This window comes from Apus apus, chromosome 16 (genome assembly GCF_020740795.1).
Source record: "Apus apus isolate bApuApu2 chromosome 16, bApuApu2.pri.cur, whole genome shotgun sequence".
Classification (NCBI taxonomy): domain Eukaryota; kingdom Metazoa; phylum Chordata; class Aves; order Apodiformes; family Apodidae; genus Apus; species Apus apus.
This window is the reverse complement of record NC_067297.1, coordinates 13864069-13880098: the sequence shown is the minus strand read 5'-3', so window position 1 is coordinate 13880098 and position 16030 is coordinate 13864069. Positions and strand designations below refer to the sequence as shown.

The 16030-nt window shown below is 46.4% G+C and overlaps 1 protein-coding gene across 5 annotated transcripts in view; it reads right to left on the bottom strand.

Annotated features, from left to right (window-relative positions):
• KIAA1671 (KIAA1671 ortholog) overlaps positions 1-16030 on the bottom strand; it is a 73930-nt gene that overhangs the window by 2683 nt on the left and 55217 nt on the right. For 4 of the 5 annotated variants that reach the window (XM_051633695.1, XM_051633696.1, XM_051633698.1 and 1 more), the window contains 6 exons: positions 7542-7660; positions 3934-4189; positions 2650-2824; positions 1157-1284; positions 686-825; positions 435-517 (listed from right to left, as the gene is read on the bottom strand). In XM_051633695.1, coding sequence (XP_051489655.1) covers positions 439-517; positions 686-825; positions 1157-1284; positions 2650-2824; positions 3934-4189; positions 7542-7660 — 897 coding nt within the window. In that variant the 3' untranslated portion in view covers positions 435-438. Of the gene's footprint in view, positions 1-434; positions 518-685; positions 826-1156; positions 1285-2649; positions 2825-3933; positions 4190-7541; positions 7661-12673; positions 12776-16030 lie in introns of those variants that run through there. The other variant, XM_051633699.1, reaches the window with a different exon arrangement.

The following is a 16030-nucleotide window of genomic DNA, read 5'->3' as shown; positions in this document are numbered from 1 at the left end:
ACAAGGCAGAGCAAGCAGTCAGACCCCACTCTGTCTGTCGGAAGGAAGTCCCCACAAATGCCCCTCACTCTGGTCGTGGCACCTTAGTCTGGTCCTACTTCATGTGCTCAGTGCTCCAGAGCTGCCCAGAACTCTGTGGAAACCACATGTACTGAGGCTCACAGAAGGTTCCTCAGAGCTCCTGCTTGAAGGCAGCACCCTGGGATGGCAGCACACACTGGGTGTTGTTAAATAAAATTATCTGCAGAGAAGCAGTGAAACCGTGAAGATAAATTTCACTGCCACGAAACCTGGGTTGGCCCTTTCACAGGAGGTGCTTTAGTGTTTGTGCTTAAGGAATAACCACACTGACAAGCTAGGGGGACACTTTCCACGTGAGGTTTTGTCACCACACACTTGCATTTGGCAAAGCCCCTCTGTGGGTGGGAAGGTACCTTTTCAAAGCTGATTCTCGTAATGGCTCTGTCTCTTCTTTGACTTCAGCTCCTTCAGCCACTGAGGAGACTTTTCTTCTGACCTAAGATAAAAAACCCCACCTCATTATTCTTTAATTATGAAAAATCCTTACAGAAACAAGAAAAATAAATATATTGTTTCCCCTCCAGCCTTGGCAACCCTAATTGCATTATTTTTTTCCCACCAAAAGGAGTATTCCCATCTTCCTGAGGCTGGTGAAGTCTCTCACCTTTCCTCCTTCTCCACGCTGGAGGGCAGCACTCTGCTGCCAGCAGTTCCGAGCTGCAGTTGAGGTTTTGGGGATTTGAACAGCTGAGCAGAACCTGCATCACCAGCACTCTCAGACTCCTGTCTTTTCCGCAGTTGGGCCTTAAGAATAGAAGTAAAGAGCTTATTTATAAGGCAGCATTCAGACTTTTTTTTGGAAAGCAAAGCAAACCACTCAGCTTTATAAAAAACAGAGCCTGAAAGCAGGGGAGGGATTCCTCAGAACCTGTGCTGTTTGAAAGCGTATTTATTATTGCAAAACTAATTTCTTTTTCCAAATCACTTAATATTTATAAGTGATTTTAAAAGTGAGAAAAGTAACTACAGGATTTTCCTACACCTCACCCCCCTCTCCCCCCCCCAAACAAGGTCATCTCATCAGAATCCCAGCACTATTCCTAGGGAGCATCTGGGGGGTTCTGCCCATGCTCACCTTGAGAACAGAGTGGTCCATTCCTGGGAACACAGGCAGCCTCTGAGCTTGGGCAGCAGGTGACCTCACAGTATGCTGTGTCTTTCCTTCCTCATCAGAATCTTCCTGTTGCATAGTTTTCTTCTCCTCTAATGAATTGTTTAAAAAAAAACACAACAAAACCGAAGGGCAAAACCCGTTAGTCAGCAGGCTTTTTGTTTCTACCTTGTTCTAGGTCTCTCCTTCCATTTAAAAACGTACTAACAACAATATGAACACAGCACAGGGTTCCTGCCTCAACAGAGATCAAAGCAACAGACACACTGAGCACTCAGCAACAGAAAGACTTCCTGCTGCCAGAGATGAGGGAGCAGAAGGTGCTCCCAGTGTCATCGATGTTGCTGCTTTGGAACAGCTCAGCTGATCACAGAACACGAGATCTATTTAGATTGGGAGATGTCTGGAAGTTATCTGGTCCATCCCTGCAGGCTGCAGGGAAGGGACAGGTCTGGGGCTGCCTTCCCAAGCACCAGGGCTCAGCTGATCATCACCCCAGCTTCCAGGACAACATTTCTTGCCAAGGTAGGTCCTGAAAACATTTTACATCTGTCAGATCTACACCAAAGCAGCCACCAGACAGTTAACAGTGTTGCTATTAATTAGGAGGCTACACAAGAGATTGGTCTGATCACATGTCCTTCCCTGTTCTCACAGGCTTTAAGGGAGAGCAGAAATAGCAGGTTACAAACCAGAGTTTTTTAACAGGTCCCCTCAGTTACGAAGAACCACCAGCCCCTCTAAAGAACAGGCTGCAGTGCCAGTAACTTCTCACCCAGGGAACAGCTAAAGGAGATCTGCAGCACATATCACCACAGCACCAAAGGGCTCCAGGTACTATGTCATGGCCCTGTAAGGAGTGTGTATATTGAGCCACTCATTCCCCTGAGCAGCAAGGCTCTTCCATGCTGGATACATTCCCTTACTGCGTCCCAAGGAACAGGCCAGGTGGGGGACATTTTTAACAGATGGATTTGAAGGAGCTGATTAATCCTTAACTAGGCCTGTAGTCCTTACAGATGCCAGAAAGAAAGAATGTTTATGAGCACTTATAGCATATGAACAATTACAGTGGCTCTTATCAATAACCCACAGGCTGAGATATAAAGAACATGCTGGGGAACCCATCCAGCTGTGGCGGTTTCTAACTCAGGATTTTCTCAGCTAACAAAATTGTCTGAAGGGACCAGCCAGAAGCCAAAGGAGATGGCATGGCAGCTCTCCTTCACCCTGGTCTTCTGCAGCTCTGGCTACTGCAGCTTCTGTCACTGCAAAGGGAGCTTCTCTCACCCTCCAAGGAATGCAGGGGAAGACTTGCTCCAGGGGATGCCCAGAGGTGGCAGGAGGAAGCTGCTCTGGAGCCTGACGCAACTTCAGGCACGTTTACACCACCCAGGAATCCCTGCCCTGACAACCAAGCTGGTCATGGATCATTCTTTCAGAGAGTGGAGGGATACCTGTGGAATCTTTAAACATCCAGGTATTATCTGGCTCTTCAGTCAAAGAAAACCTGTTTTCAAACTCCAGCCCTCTGCTTCTCCGGAGCGAGTGGGAAACCGGGGCCCGACGGCGCCTCTTCTTGCTGAGCTGCACTCGAGTCTTCAGCGCGCTGGAGTCCAGAACAGCCGTGTGCTGGGGAAGGAAACAAGGCCCTTACTTCCCAGTCCGCTTGAAAATAAAAGACACCTTTCCCATGATGATTTCCCAACCTACTTTAACACATTAGCCCATTCAGTTTAATTAAGCTACATGTATTAGCCCGATTGTTATTTCTGTAGTTACTTAAAATGATACGAAAGGGAATGGCTGGTGGGGATGTGTGTCATTGGGGCTAATGGGTGCAATGCTGGATCTTTGATCTCTCTCAGCCATGGATGTCCAATCTGCATGAATAATTTTCACTAAATTAATTTAAAAAAAACTGCAACAAATAGGGGTTTGTTTCCTAGAATGTTTTAAGAACACAGGCCTTGCCTGCTAGCAACAGCTGAGGGCTGCTGTGGCACTTCTGTAATTGAGGGAATGCATCTGAGACCTTCCTAGCAGCTACCTGACCCTTTCAGTTGGGAATCTTGCACTTCCCAATATATCTGCCATTTAATATTATATAATTGAAAAAAGGGGCACCAGCTCTTAATAAATACAAAGCAGTGCTTCCCACGTGCTATCCTGAAAACCTTCAGTTGTGTTAATGCTTCCAAACAACACTAAACCTCATCTAAGTGTGTATGGCCAGAAGTGACTGATCTTACACTGGCTGAAAGACTCTTAAGTGAGAAAAAAATAACCTTTAAAATGCAATTGTAACCTACTACAGAAAGAGAAATACTAGTAAATGTCTTTATAGCCTTACATCCACAACCTCATGGCCCAGCAGCCACTAGCTCTTCATGTTAGATCACTGCTTCAGTGCTGACAGAGCCATTTAATTGCCCTGATGCAGCTCCCTGAGGAGCAGCAAGAGAAGCTGCAACTTCATTAAGCCACTGGCAGACATTATCTGAGGCCAAGAGCTTCGGGAATCTCTCGAAACATAAGCACTGCAGGATCTGGAAGAACTTTGTAGCTTTGATTTTAAACTTTCAGGCAGGAAGTCAGCTGGGAAAATGGAATGTGATAAAGAAAAGGCAGAGGAAGACTGAGTGCACAGTCTCCAGAAGATACTGCTTTGGGGTGACTAACGGGAGTAGCACCACAGTTAACACAGGAGGAGAACTTCTCTCCCCATCATGGGAACTTACATCAATGAAGGAGAAATCAGTGGCCTTTTTGTCAGGGTATGAGTCTCCTGGGGGAGGTAAATCAGTCCCATCAGTAGAGTCCATGTCAGTGCTGGAACGGTCCAAACTTGTGCTCCTTTGGTCTTTGGAGAAGTCATGGTGATCAGCCAGGGAGGCAGGTTCGGTTTGAGAGGACAGGGAGGACGGGTGGCTGTTTGGGGGCTGCTTTCTTGTTGAAATGGCATCGTTCTCCGAGGAAGGGGATTCGGGCACAAAGCTGCAGGTGAAGGAAGTGACAGCAATGAGACCTCAGGGGACACCAGCACAGACATGGGTAGTTTGGACCACGCACACTCAGCAGATGCCAAACCGAGGGAGGTGGGCAGCAGGTGGCACCCTCAGGCAGGGCTCTACCTGCAGAGGCTTTCGGGGTGCTGGGGAGAGCACCAAGGGTGGCAGGGCCTGCACCCCAGGGCTGTGATGCTCCCAGTGCAGCCCTAGGAATCCTGCCTTTGCACAGGATGACACAGATGAGGTGCAGTGACTGAAAGCTGGAGTTACACGTCTCCCCTTGTCAGGTAGGAATATTCCCTTAAACAACAGGAGATGGGAAACCCAGTAAAACTCTCCTGTCAGTAAAAATAGGCCTGTCCTGCTTCTAATTTTAGGAGTTTCTAGTTTAAAGGAACAAAACCTGAAGTATTTAAGGATATTTTTTTTTTCCTCTTCTTAACAAGAGTCTTCTGTTACTAAGCACCTTCTCTTGAGCAAGTATCTGGGAACTCTCTTCTAAAACAACAAAAAATATCTGAACCTGCATTTATGAATATATGCACTTTTTCTAAACACTAGGCCTTAGCATTTGGTGCAACCCACAATGATAGCCATCCTGGGAGGAAAACTCTCAGGACTCTACTGCTGACCAACAACTTTCCCTCAGGCTGCAGCACATGATACAATTTCCAGTCCAGCAGACGCTGCTCTGAGGGTTTCCAGCACACGAGCAGAGTGAATGCCTCTTCCCTCCTCCAGCAGTGGGCCCCAGGATAATTAAGAAATGGTGCTAATGAGCTCTGGGGGGAAGTTTTTGTCTAGTATTTTTGCATCAAATGATACTTGGTATCTGCAGCATTAGGCTTTAGAAAAATAAAATCTGTTAGATAAGCTAAGAGAAATCCAATTAACACCTCCAAACTAAACCAACTCCTTCCATTCTATGAAGTTATTTGCAAAAGCCCATTGCAATCAGCCAAGGGCAGCCCCTTCATCTTATCCCAGCAGTGACTAAGTTCTAGTTGAAAATAATCCTTCCTCCACCTCCTTAGAAGCTTATCTAGGAAGAGGACCAGGTTTATCCTGTTGCCATGTGGTCATGGCTTTTTATTGTAAAATTCCCTTCCTCTCTCAGGGAAAACGAGTTCATTCACAGATGCACCAATGAAACACTCCTAAAGGGGCTAAAATAATTGCTCCACAACTCAAACATTGAAAAAATGTCCAAAACTGGAAGCTCCTCTAACACAGCAGCTGTTCTGTTCCTGCTGCCATGGTGTTCCCCCTTTGTCCTGTTCCCCCAGGATACAGGACATGGTGCCTGTCCCCCTGGTGCCCTCCCAGGACACAGCTCATGGCCACACGGGGTGTGTGAGGAATGCAGCCCACGGGCTGTGAGGCTGACAGGATATAAAGCCTAAGGGAAGTGAGCCAGGCAAAACAGGAAAGTGGAATTCTCAAAGCTTCCTGGAAGTTCCTGCCCCTGGGCTGAGCAGAGGAGGCAGCGACCAGCGCGGCGGCTGCAGCCGAACGTGGAGATGTGCTCAAACCATCCCTGGCGAGAGGAGAACGTCTGCACTCGTCCTGGCAGGAAGCCTTCTGCTCCATAACAAACAAACTGCAAACAAAATGCAGCCTCAGTGTATTCCAGGAAGATTTCCATTATTAATTCAATATTTAAAAGTACGTTAATGTCATTCTTCTCCAAGTGCTCAAATTAATGCACCAGTAATTGCCCCGCAATGAACCGTAAGTCACAGAATCCCAGACTGGTTTGGGTGGGAAGGGACCTTAAAGATCACCCAGCTCCAGCCCCCTGCCACAGGCAGGGACATCTCCTACTCAAACAGGTTGCTCCAAGCCCCATCCAACCTGTCCTTGAACACTTCCAGGCATTTGCTGCTCCTTCTTCCCGCTGCCAGCATCTTTACTTCATCAACAGAACGTGATGTGTCAAACTAGAGCAGAGCAGGGGGGTGGCACAAGGCTGAAAAGTCACTAATTGTCATCATTGCACTGTAACAGAAGAAAAAACTAAGTCTTTCTTAGAGTTGAAACAAAATTCTGGGACATGAGGATTGTTCAATAAACTAGAATTTTTAGGTGGAGCTTTTCTAATCGGGAAGAATCCTTCAGGTCTGAGATAACACTCAAGTGCTGGTTTGGAGCTAAGAGCCTTTGCTTACAAACTGATTTCAGAAAACATTTGTCACATACTGAAATCAAAATTAATTTTACAGAAGATCTGGATGTCACTGTTGGCATGTCACTCTGCTCACTGAACTTCAGGCTGAAACCCACCCTGGTTTCATAAGCAATGAAATATTTATAATGCAGAGCTCTCAAGTGTAGAACACACCAAGCATTGCTGGCATGAATGTCTGCTGTAAGATCTCAACAAGTATAGCATTAAAATAAAAACAGATAAAATGCTATTTTCATTCTTCACTGAACAGACGAGATACTGACTCAGTGTAGATGAAGCTACAGTTTACACTTCAATGCTCCAGGTTTATGTCAATAAACCATTTTAATAATAGAAAAACATCAATTCAATCTCTTTCACTCAACTGACATCCCACTTCATCCTCCACTTCCCCATGCTAAAATGCTTGAGCCCATGAGCTGGGACAGGGCAACCCGAGGTGTACCTGGGCAGGTTGGCTCCTGGAGCAGGTGCCCAGCGATGGGAGCACCCATTCCCAATGGAGGGTGCCACTCAGCCCAGCTGGCAGCATACCCCTTCATGTGGGAGAGCACAGGTGCCCCCAGCCTGTCCGTGTGCCCTGACCATGGCTAGACACTCCTTCACATACCTGAGAGGGAGGCAGTGGGACCCTCGAGCCAGCTCTCCCCAGCACCCAGCTCTCCCCCCCAAGACAGACAGCACACAAGAGGTAACCACCTTCTAAACGTGACTTTGTACATTTCTAATTCCAATGACAAACACAAATACAAAGCATTTTTTACTACCTACATTCACCTAGTCTAAGTGATTGTGTATTTATTGAGAAAAAACTGTTTTCCTCTATCTAACCCTTTAGCACCAAAACATAACATCTAACTTACATTCACTGCCTAGCAGCCTTGCTAAATCTATTCCAGTCCAAGCTGCTTTTGTCACTGCTCAGAGAGCTGGTGACCCTGCATCCCCACGGGAGGATGGAGTTTAAATTTCAAACCTCGTTGCAATTTGCAGGTATTAAACAACTGTTTATGGATGGAAGGAGCTGTCGAGTCCCAAACTGAGCCTGCAGCTTCAAAAACCCATCCACATGCACACCCAACCCCCCCGTTTCCTCTCCTTGCTCACTAAGGAGAGGCTTGTCCCAGGAGGGGACCCTGGTGGCCCTTACCTGTCCCCGCTGTGCCGCTGCTGGCTCCAGGTGCCGTACTGGTTGTCGGGCTCCCGCACCAGCGTGTCGGTGTCCTTGGCGTCCGGGGGCTGCCTGGAGAAGCACTGCTTCAGCTGGTCCTGCAAGAGAGCAACCCCAGCACCTCAGCACTCCTTCAGCTTGCCTAAAGGATTCCCTGACCCTATTGCGACGGGGTTTCTGGTTCTACCAAGGAAATCTGGTCGACGTGAACTGGGAATAAACTTAAACGTGGAACCAGAGATGGAGCCAGAGCCACGATTCCTGGCAAAAAGAGCACTGCTTTCCTGGGCAAATGAGCACTTCTAGAGGAACTGCCTCCCCAGTTTTAGTAACTCCACACTGCTTTCAGGTAATTCTTGGCTCAGGCTGAACAAAATTTTTAGAAGCACCTGTGCAAGCACAATGAACTCTGCTGGGGGCTACATTTAACCTCCCCAACATACAGCAGACAAGGCAAATATCAACTCTGCTGCTTTTTTCCAGGGTTTAATAAAAGGACTTTTCCTCCCTTCCCGCTCTTTATTTGGAAGACATTCAAAATAAAATGCATAGATAAATAGATAATTAAGCATAGTGCCAGATACCAGAAAGCCTTTGACAAATTGACATGTTCTAGTGCAAAGTTCAAACACAAAGTACAACGTAGAAGGACAAACCATGGTGGTTTTTCTATGTTCTACTCCAAACTTCCAGTTCCTAAGTAATTATTTTAATTTCACAGATCTGCTGCTTTCATAGGAGGAAAACTGCATCTAGGGACCCCTCCCTTCCAGGGGAGAGAAGTGGGTCAGCTGCTGGCACTCGAGATCTGCAGCAGACCAGTGTTCATAGCTCCAGAATACAGAACTTGTGTTCTGCAGCTGAGTTACACACGGGAGTAAGACAGTTCCTGAAATAATTTACTGTGCAGACACAATTAAACGATGGCTCCTTTTGCATCTATCATCCTGAACAAACACAAGAATGGTTTCCAGTGCCACGCCAGCTTTGCTTATGAAGATCTCATCAGACAGCAGGTGACACTTTTTTCCACCTATCCTGAGCTGCTGCTTTTCTTTAAAAAAAAGGAACACCACCAATGCCTCCTCAGACCACTCAGCAGAACCTGCTGGGGGAACCACCACCACATCTACTTCACAGCAGGCAGCACTCACAAAGTAACAACCATATTCACTGAATGATTTCATGCTCTGCTCTGGTGGCTAACCAAGCTCCCGGGCTCAGCCTTCTCCTGTCACTTGGTGGCCACACCACCTCTGGCAAGTTGATTCCCTTCTAGGAAAGGCTCTAACAAACACAAATTGTTCCTCTCACTTCCCTCCCTACTGTCCATGCCAGTTCAGGGGGGGGGTTCAACTTTAATTTATTTCAATCCCACTCCTGCACGACCAGCTACCCAGTCTGTAACCATAGGTGCTCATCAGCTTTTGCCACTTTTTGCACAGAAAAAGTTCTGTCTCTAGTATAAGCTGCATCTGCAGCATCTGGCAGTCTCAGTGGCAGCAAACTCCCCTCCACAGCCTGACACCCCAGGAACACTTGCTGCACAACCAGGTGACCCAATGGGCACAGGCCTGGACCCCTTTTTGCTGGGAGCCAGCTTTTTCCCCTTGCTATGACTGAAACACATGGTCTCTGTGAACAGAACACACTGCATTCCTTGCAACTGCTCAATTGTTCCTAACCAGACAATACAGTCCAAAAAGCTCAGAAAGAGGAATGGGAGCAGCAGAACAGCAACTTTCTGCACTGCATTTAGGAGACATTGTTTATAAAAGACATGGAGTTATCAGGAGAAGGATGGCTGCAAGGACAGAACATGCACAGCCCAGATAATAGCATCGCAGCAGCAACAGGAGAGACATTCAGATGCAAATAAATTGCTCATCTGAGGGCTCAGGAATTCTCAGTTCTACACTGCAGACAAACTATCAGCACATACTCCTCAGTTTCAGGCAACAGTTCACTTGATGTTAAATATATATATTGACTCCTGATATGTGGTTTTATAACCAGAATGACACCATTAACACTCAGATAGCTATTCTCTATGCTAAAACCAAAACAAGCCTGAAAAAGAAACATTAGTCCTCCTGTAGACACGGTGAACTTAAATTTAGTAAACCAAACAGAATAAGGGTGAGGAACAAGACACCAATTTCTACACCATTACTTTGTTATATGGAGCAATGTTCTTCCATTTTGCTCCAGGAGGCAGCTACTTATTTCAGAAGCAGCTTGTGTGTGTGTCCTTCCCTGGTGACCCCTCTCAACCCACACTTTTTAAGAGGCAAAATGATTAGTTAGAAAACACAGACATTCTTTCAAGTCTACAAATAGTGTTGAAGAAGGAAGTGACAACAAACCATAACAATTATTCTTTCCAGGAGGTGACTAGCAACAAGCAGGAGAATAATGAGTTTTAGCTTTTCTTTTGAAGATCTCTTGTCTATTATCATCACACCAGAAATACTCTAGGCAATCTGGGAATATGGCAGCACTGGGCACTGGGATGTTGGAGGTGCCTGGGAAAACTCTATTCCCTTCATTTTCAACCTGTTTATTCTCAGTAATGACAAGCTTCTTATTTTATTATTTTTTTTTTTAAAAGGAAAAACTAGTAAAAAAACCCCAAAATGTTAATTTCCTTTCCTTCCATCCTCCCTCAGGCTCCATGCCCTCTGGGAAGCACTCCATAGTTGCCATTGCACTTCTGGTTGTTTAAATACCAGTGAAAATGACACCAGGTCCCTGAGAACTGTGCACAGGAACCGTTGAGGTTCATGGTTGAGATGCTTTCGAACAGAAGGAACTCAGCTGAGCTCATGCAGACACGCTGGCCTGTTCTGGCATTGCCATTTCACTTGGAACAAGTTGGTGCTCCCGACACAGAGCGTGAATGGGGAACAAACCAGGCCTACAAATGGAAAGCTGCAAGACGTGGCAGATTGGGAAAGGAACAGCAGCCTGATGAGCGTACTAGAGTGACAACTCTCAGGTCTGTCACAAGTCCATTCTGTCACACCCCCAGTGTCCTGTGCCATGGTAATTCACAGCAAAGCATGCGAGACAGATCCAAGCCCCTTCCTGGTGTCTCATGGCACCTCCAGCCAGTCTGTACCCAACACCAGGAGAGGAAAGGAGGAAATACCTTCCAACAACTCCCAAATACGACCAGGTTCTGCTGCACACTTTGTTCCTTGGGCTAAACCCTAATTGAAAGCTCAGTTCTTCAGAGGGATGAAAACATTTTCTGTATTTTTAATGCATAAGCTCCACAGGACAAGAGATCCTGAGAGGTGAAGAACTGACATCTGATTTTTACCTCCCACAGAATCACAATGTAGGGGTTGGAAGGGATCTCTGGAGATCGAGTCCAACCCCCCTGCCAGAGAGCAGCACCACCACAGAATCTAGGGCAGGTCACTCAGAAAGGCATCCAGATGAGTCTTGGAAGCCTCCAGGGAAGGAGACTCTACAACCTCTCTGGGCAGCCTGTCCCAGGGCTCTGTCACCCTCACAGTAAAGCAGCTCTTCCTCATGTTGAGGTGGAACTTCCTGTGTTCTAGTTTGCACCCATTGCCCCTTTTGTTGCTTTTAAGAACATAACTGCTCTGGAGAGAGAACTGTAAGGGACAATTACCCATTCTTAACTCAGCAAACTTGTTCTAATAGCTGTGATCCATTCTCTTTCTTTACCCATCCTTTGGAAGTAACTAAATTTGAAAGAAGAGGAGCCCAGCAGGTGGAGCTAGGCCAGGTACAGCCACTTCCTCAATAAACAGAATACTCACAATATAGTGAAAACACACATCTTATTACAAAGGCGAAAAAAGGAGGGGTCTGGTCTCCCCTTGGCACATAAGATAAACCCAAATTAAGAATGTTCTTATTTATAATCACAAAAAAATCTCACTAATCTCCTAAAAATACTACTCTCAATCCAGTAATCAATGCTGTAATTCTCCATGCTTTGGTCTTTAACTTCATCATTCTTACAACAGTGGCCAGGAAAGAAAAACTTAATTTTCATATAAAATAAAGCAGCCAAGTTGGATACTTTTGTATTTGCTGGATTTGCCTCTAGTTCTTCTTCTAAAATGACACATTATGATTATGTTTCTTTCAGTTCTCCCTTGGAACTAAGATGGGTTTGGCAACAGTCCAGGGATGATTACTCCTGCAATTTCCAGTTCCTGAAAATGATGCACACACAATATTGGTCCTACCAGCACAGGAACAAACCATAACCAGGAATGAACACACACATTCATCTGAAAAACTCCTTTGCACTGTAGTGAAATAAAGACCTGGCATATGAGGAACAGCAGTGGAAGGAGATCTCATGAGTCAGAATCTGCACAGACAGTTTCAAAAATATCTCTGTTTGCAAAAGAGACCGAGACACCAGACAGCCAAAATGACACCCCACAGCTTGAAGTGCAAAAATTAAAAGTTAAAATCTACTGGCATGAAATGAATACGAATAGGAGGTTGCACCATGGAACGAAGCTTTGACCATCTGCCCTGTTAATGGGAACCTCAGAAGAATTTTTGCTAATTTCTTGAAAAGCTTTCTTCTATTCTTTTTCTCTCTCATTTCTTCCTAATTAAATCAAGCATGAAGTTGGGTCAAATTGCCCATATTCAGAACTCCCCTGCCCCTTAAGTGTGACACTGCACTTAAGGAGAGTTTACAAGTCCTTACAAACCCTGGAAACCATCCCAAATGTTCCCCTGCATATGCGAGGAGATGGCAATACACCTTAGTCTATTAAAACTGTATTCTATTATTGCACAGTTGACTCCGCTTTGAAGAGGATGCTGGGCTAGATGACCTCCAGAGGTCCTTTCTAACCTGAATTGTTCGACAGTTATTCCAGTGATCCTAAGGAAAAGGTAAACTATGTATTTTGGATGAGTAACAGCATTACCAAGAACTTACCACCACGTCAGAACCAACCAACCCCACCACAAAAAGAGGGCCTTGGAAACTGCACAACATTTCACAATCCTTATTATTTTTCCTTTCTAAGTATCTCAATGCCACTTTGGCAGGTGGGAAGTCAAACCCTGTGGAACCAGCACCCAGGATTTCCACCCATACTCACTATCCGGCGAATGAGCGCTGCCCAGAAGGAGCAAGTCATGGTTGGAGACCAACGCTCCAGAGAGTTCCCCCCAATCAGGCAAGATCTGCCAACGTGGTCTTGAAATAAAGCTGTCGAAAGGAGCCACAGCCTCGGCGCAACGTCCCCGTCAGGAGGCAGCACCTTCTGCCTCCCACCCCACCCTCCACGCGGCGCTGACAGATAAGCAGTTCCAGGAATGGCACGTTTTCTTTCTGACCTCGCTGAGGAAAGTTAAGAGACCTCCAGGGCAGGCAGCACCCGCGGCCCCTCCCCAGCCCGACCCAGCCCCCCATCCCGCACTGCAAACCAGGGCAGCACGTCACAACCGCTGGGGACCAGGCCTGGCAGGAGTGGCACAAGTAACCGAATGCGTTGATCTCGTAACCTCAGGGTCTGTTACCCGAAGGCACCGGTACGGCCCGAGGGCCCGCGCTGCCCACAAACGCTGCAAATCATGTTTCGTGTTCTCTGTGTGCAGTGGAGCGGGCACCAAGTCCCAGGGTCTAGCCCGTTCCGATCCATGCCACCAGGCTCTCCATCCCACCGTTGCTATGCAACCCAGGGCTGCCTCAGCCAGACGTGCCTTCCCTACCTCTTCCCCAGGGACACGACAGGCAGCAACCAGCCACATCCCCAGCGGCAAAACCTGACAGCGTCTACCTTAGGAAACACAGGCTGTTTTTAGAGGGTGATGGGTTTAATTCGCCATCTTTTCATGGCTCCCTGGCTTGACGCACAGGCCTGAATCCCACGCCCTTCCCCCTGGAAAGGCATGGCAAGAAAAGCCGAGGAGCAGACCTACACCTGCAGTGATGAACAGGAAGGGCAGATGTCCCTTCCAGCCCCTAACCTGGGGAGCAAATGCCAAGAGTTAAGTTGTGGCCAGCTGGTACCAGGAGTACGTGGATGGAGAGGTTAGAGAACATCCCAAGCTGTGACATCCCACGTACACCATTAGCTCAGCTGCTCTCCTTCAAAAAGCTTCACACTACACCCATGACAGACCTTATCACTCGTGCTTGCTGAGAGGAAACCAGCCTTAACTTTAGAAGGAGAGCTCTTTGCTTCATACTATATCTTAATCAAATCGAAACAAAACCAAACCCATTATATTTAAGGTGAATCCCTTTGAAATGTGTACATGGCTTATGTCACAGTAGAACTAATGTCACCTTAATGGAAACCCAAACTGCACAACAGACCTGAGCCCCACAAGTGGTTTGAGGAGCAGGTCAGTGCAGAGCTGACGGGGATGCTCCTCATCACAGCAGCACAAAACACTGGCTGCAAACGGCAGAAAAGGAGCCTGAAGAAATCACTACCAAGTTCAGGGTTTTATTCCAGTTCAACAGCACGTTCCCAGCAACACCTTTCCAGGCCAAACCTGAACCCTGAAGAGGCTGAATACCATCACAGCCCAAACCCCAGCATTTTCCACACTTTCTGACATACAAAATGACTTCCCCTCCTTGCTGGTCTTTAGCTAATCACTTCTCTGTCAATGGGTCCTTCCCCCGTAACACCAGTGCTGCTGTGCCTCCAGGGAGCCAGGGCCAGCTGAGAGACTCATGATTTGAAAGGCAGCAAAGAGAGACCCAAAGTCTACCTGAAGCTGGCACTGCCCACAACAGACAATGTGGCCAAATTAATCCAGATGAAGTTCATTTTGCCAGGAATCTGGTCACCAGCGTGCAATGAGATCTACTCACTGCTTTTGCTCAGACCCCCAGGGAAGTTAACCTCCTCACTCCAGTCAGGATTTCCAAGACATTTTGGAGTTTGCCATTTTTTTATGCCCTCAAAATAGAGCTGCTCTGACTTGCTGCAAACACCCACCACGCACGTACCGTGCGGTTTCAGTGCAAGGCTGAAGATAGAGCAGAGGTTGACTTGATGTGCAAAAAGCAGACAAGAACCAAATTCTAAATATATCCCTTGCTAGGGCTGAGTGAGCCATGACAGAACTTCCTCTGAGAAGTGGGAAAGGAGAAAACCAAAGCAGAGCAGAGGAGATAGTTGGAAATATCTTAAAAATCCCTCCTATAGCAATATATTAAACTTTCTTTTCAGCCTCAGGCAGTCAAGCTAAAAAGAAATGAAACCCCAGGAAACCGACCCCTCAGGATGAGAGCCAGTGGCCACCAGCCTGGTGCCCATCAGGACAGCTCTGAGCAGAACAACGTTGTCCCACCTCAGAGATGGAGGAACCTGCTCTCCCCCACAGGGCATGTGCAGCTCCCATCAGCGTTAACAAAACTTGGCACTGGGAGTTGAACAGGATCCCTCATCTTCAACACTGCAAGAGACACAAGCCAGAACAAGACAATTTCACACTGTTATGCTAGGAAGTGAATATATTTGCTTTTTTTGAAAAGCTACATGCTTGAAATCAACACCTCCTACTTGAAATACTTTATTTCACAGCTCTTCTGCACAGTTAACTTGTTTCCACATAAGACACAAGTTCAACTTCAAATAAACATTCCTGGGGAAAAGGGATCTTTAGTTTTAAGTCTGGATTTAAAGATGTACAGAAAGTGACGGGATTTCTTGACAACAAGCGAATAACAAACACAAATTTTGGAAAGGGTGCACTGCTGGTTTAAACAAACATCTCACACAACTCAGAAGATGTTTTAGAAGAAAGCAGTCAAAATATACACACACAGAGTGAATGTGTGTGTTTTGAAACTGCTCCAGTATTTCCTGAAACCATCGCAATGTTACAAATACCAGTAAAACGGATTGCCACTTTCTGTTTGTTTAACACAACTTCCCCCCCTCTGGGAGCCAACTGCCATCACTTAGTGCTTGAAAACAAACAACCACCAAACAAGGTGAGTGAGGAAGAACCGACCAGCCCTAGGTGTATTTATGCACTTTTCCCGTGCTTTAAGAACTTGGTAAAAAATCAACTCATTGCAGCCAACCTAAATAAAATGACAGAGCTAAGTTGTCTAAGTGATTATTCGTGTCAAAATACCAAGGGAACAACAAAGACAGTCTACTGAACACCCAGCACTACAGTTTTATGGCCCAGATTTATGCTGCCAGCTATGTTTCATGGCCTGTTAAACCAAAGAAAAGTTATTAAGAATGAAAAAGCGTGAACTGAGTACTGGCCCTTGTATCTTCATTAATTAAACTCAACAGCTTCCCTCCTCCCCCCCTTGAAACAAGACAAACAGCTCGTTTTTAAAAGCCTGCTTTCTGCAAGCCTGCTTCATGCCACCAGAACAGCTCTCTGGAAATTTAAAGATAAAATCCCATTCACTGACAGCACAAAGCAAATACTTCTGGGAGCAACTCGCTGTGCTTTTGGTGAATATTAGGGCA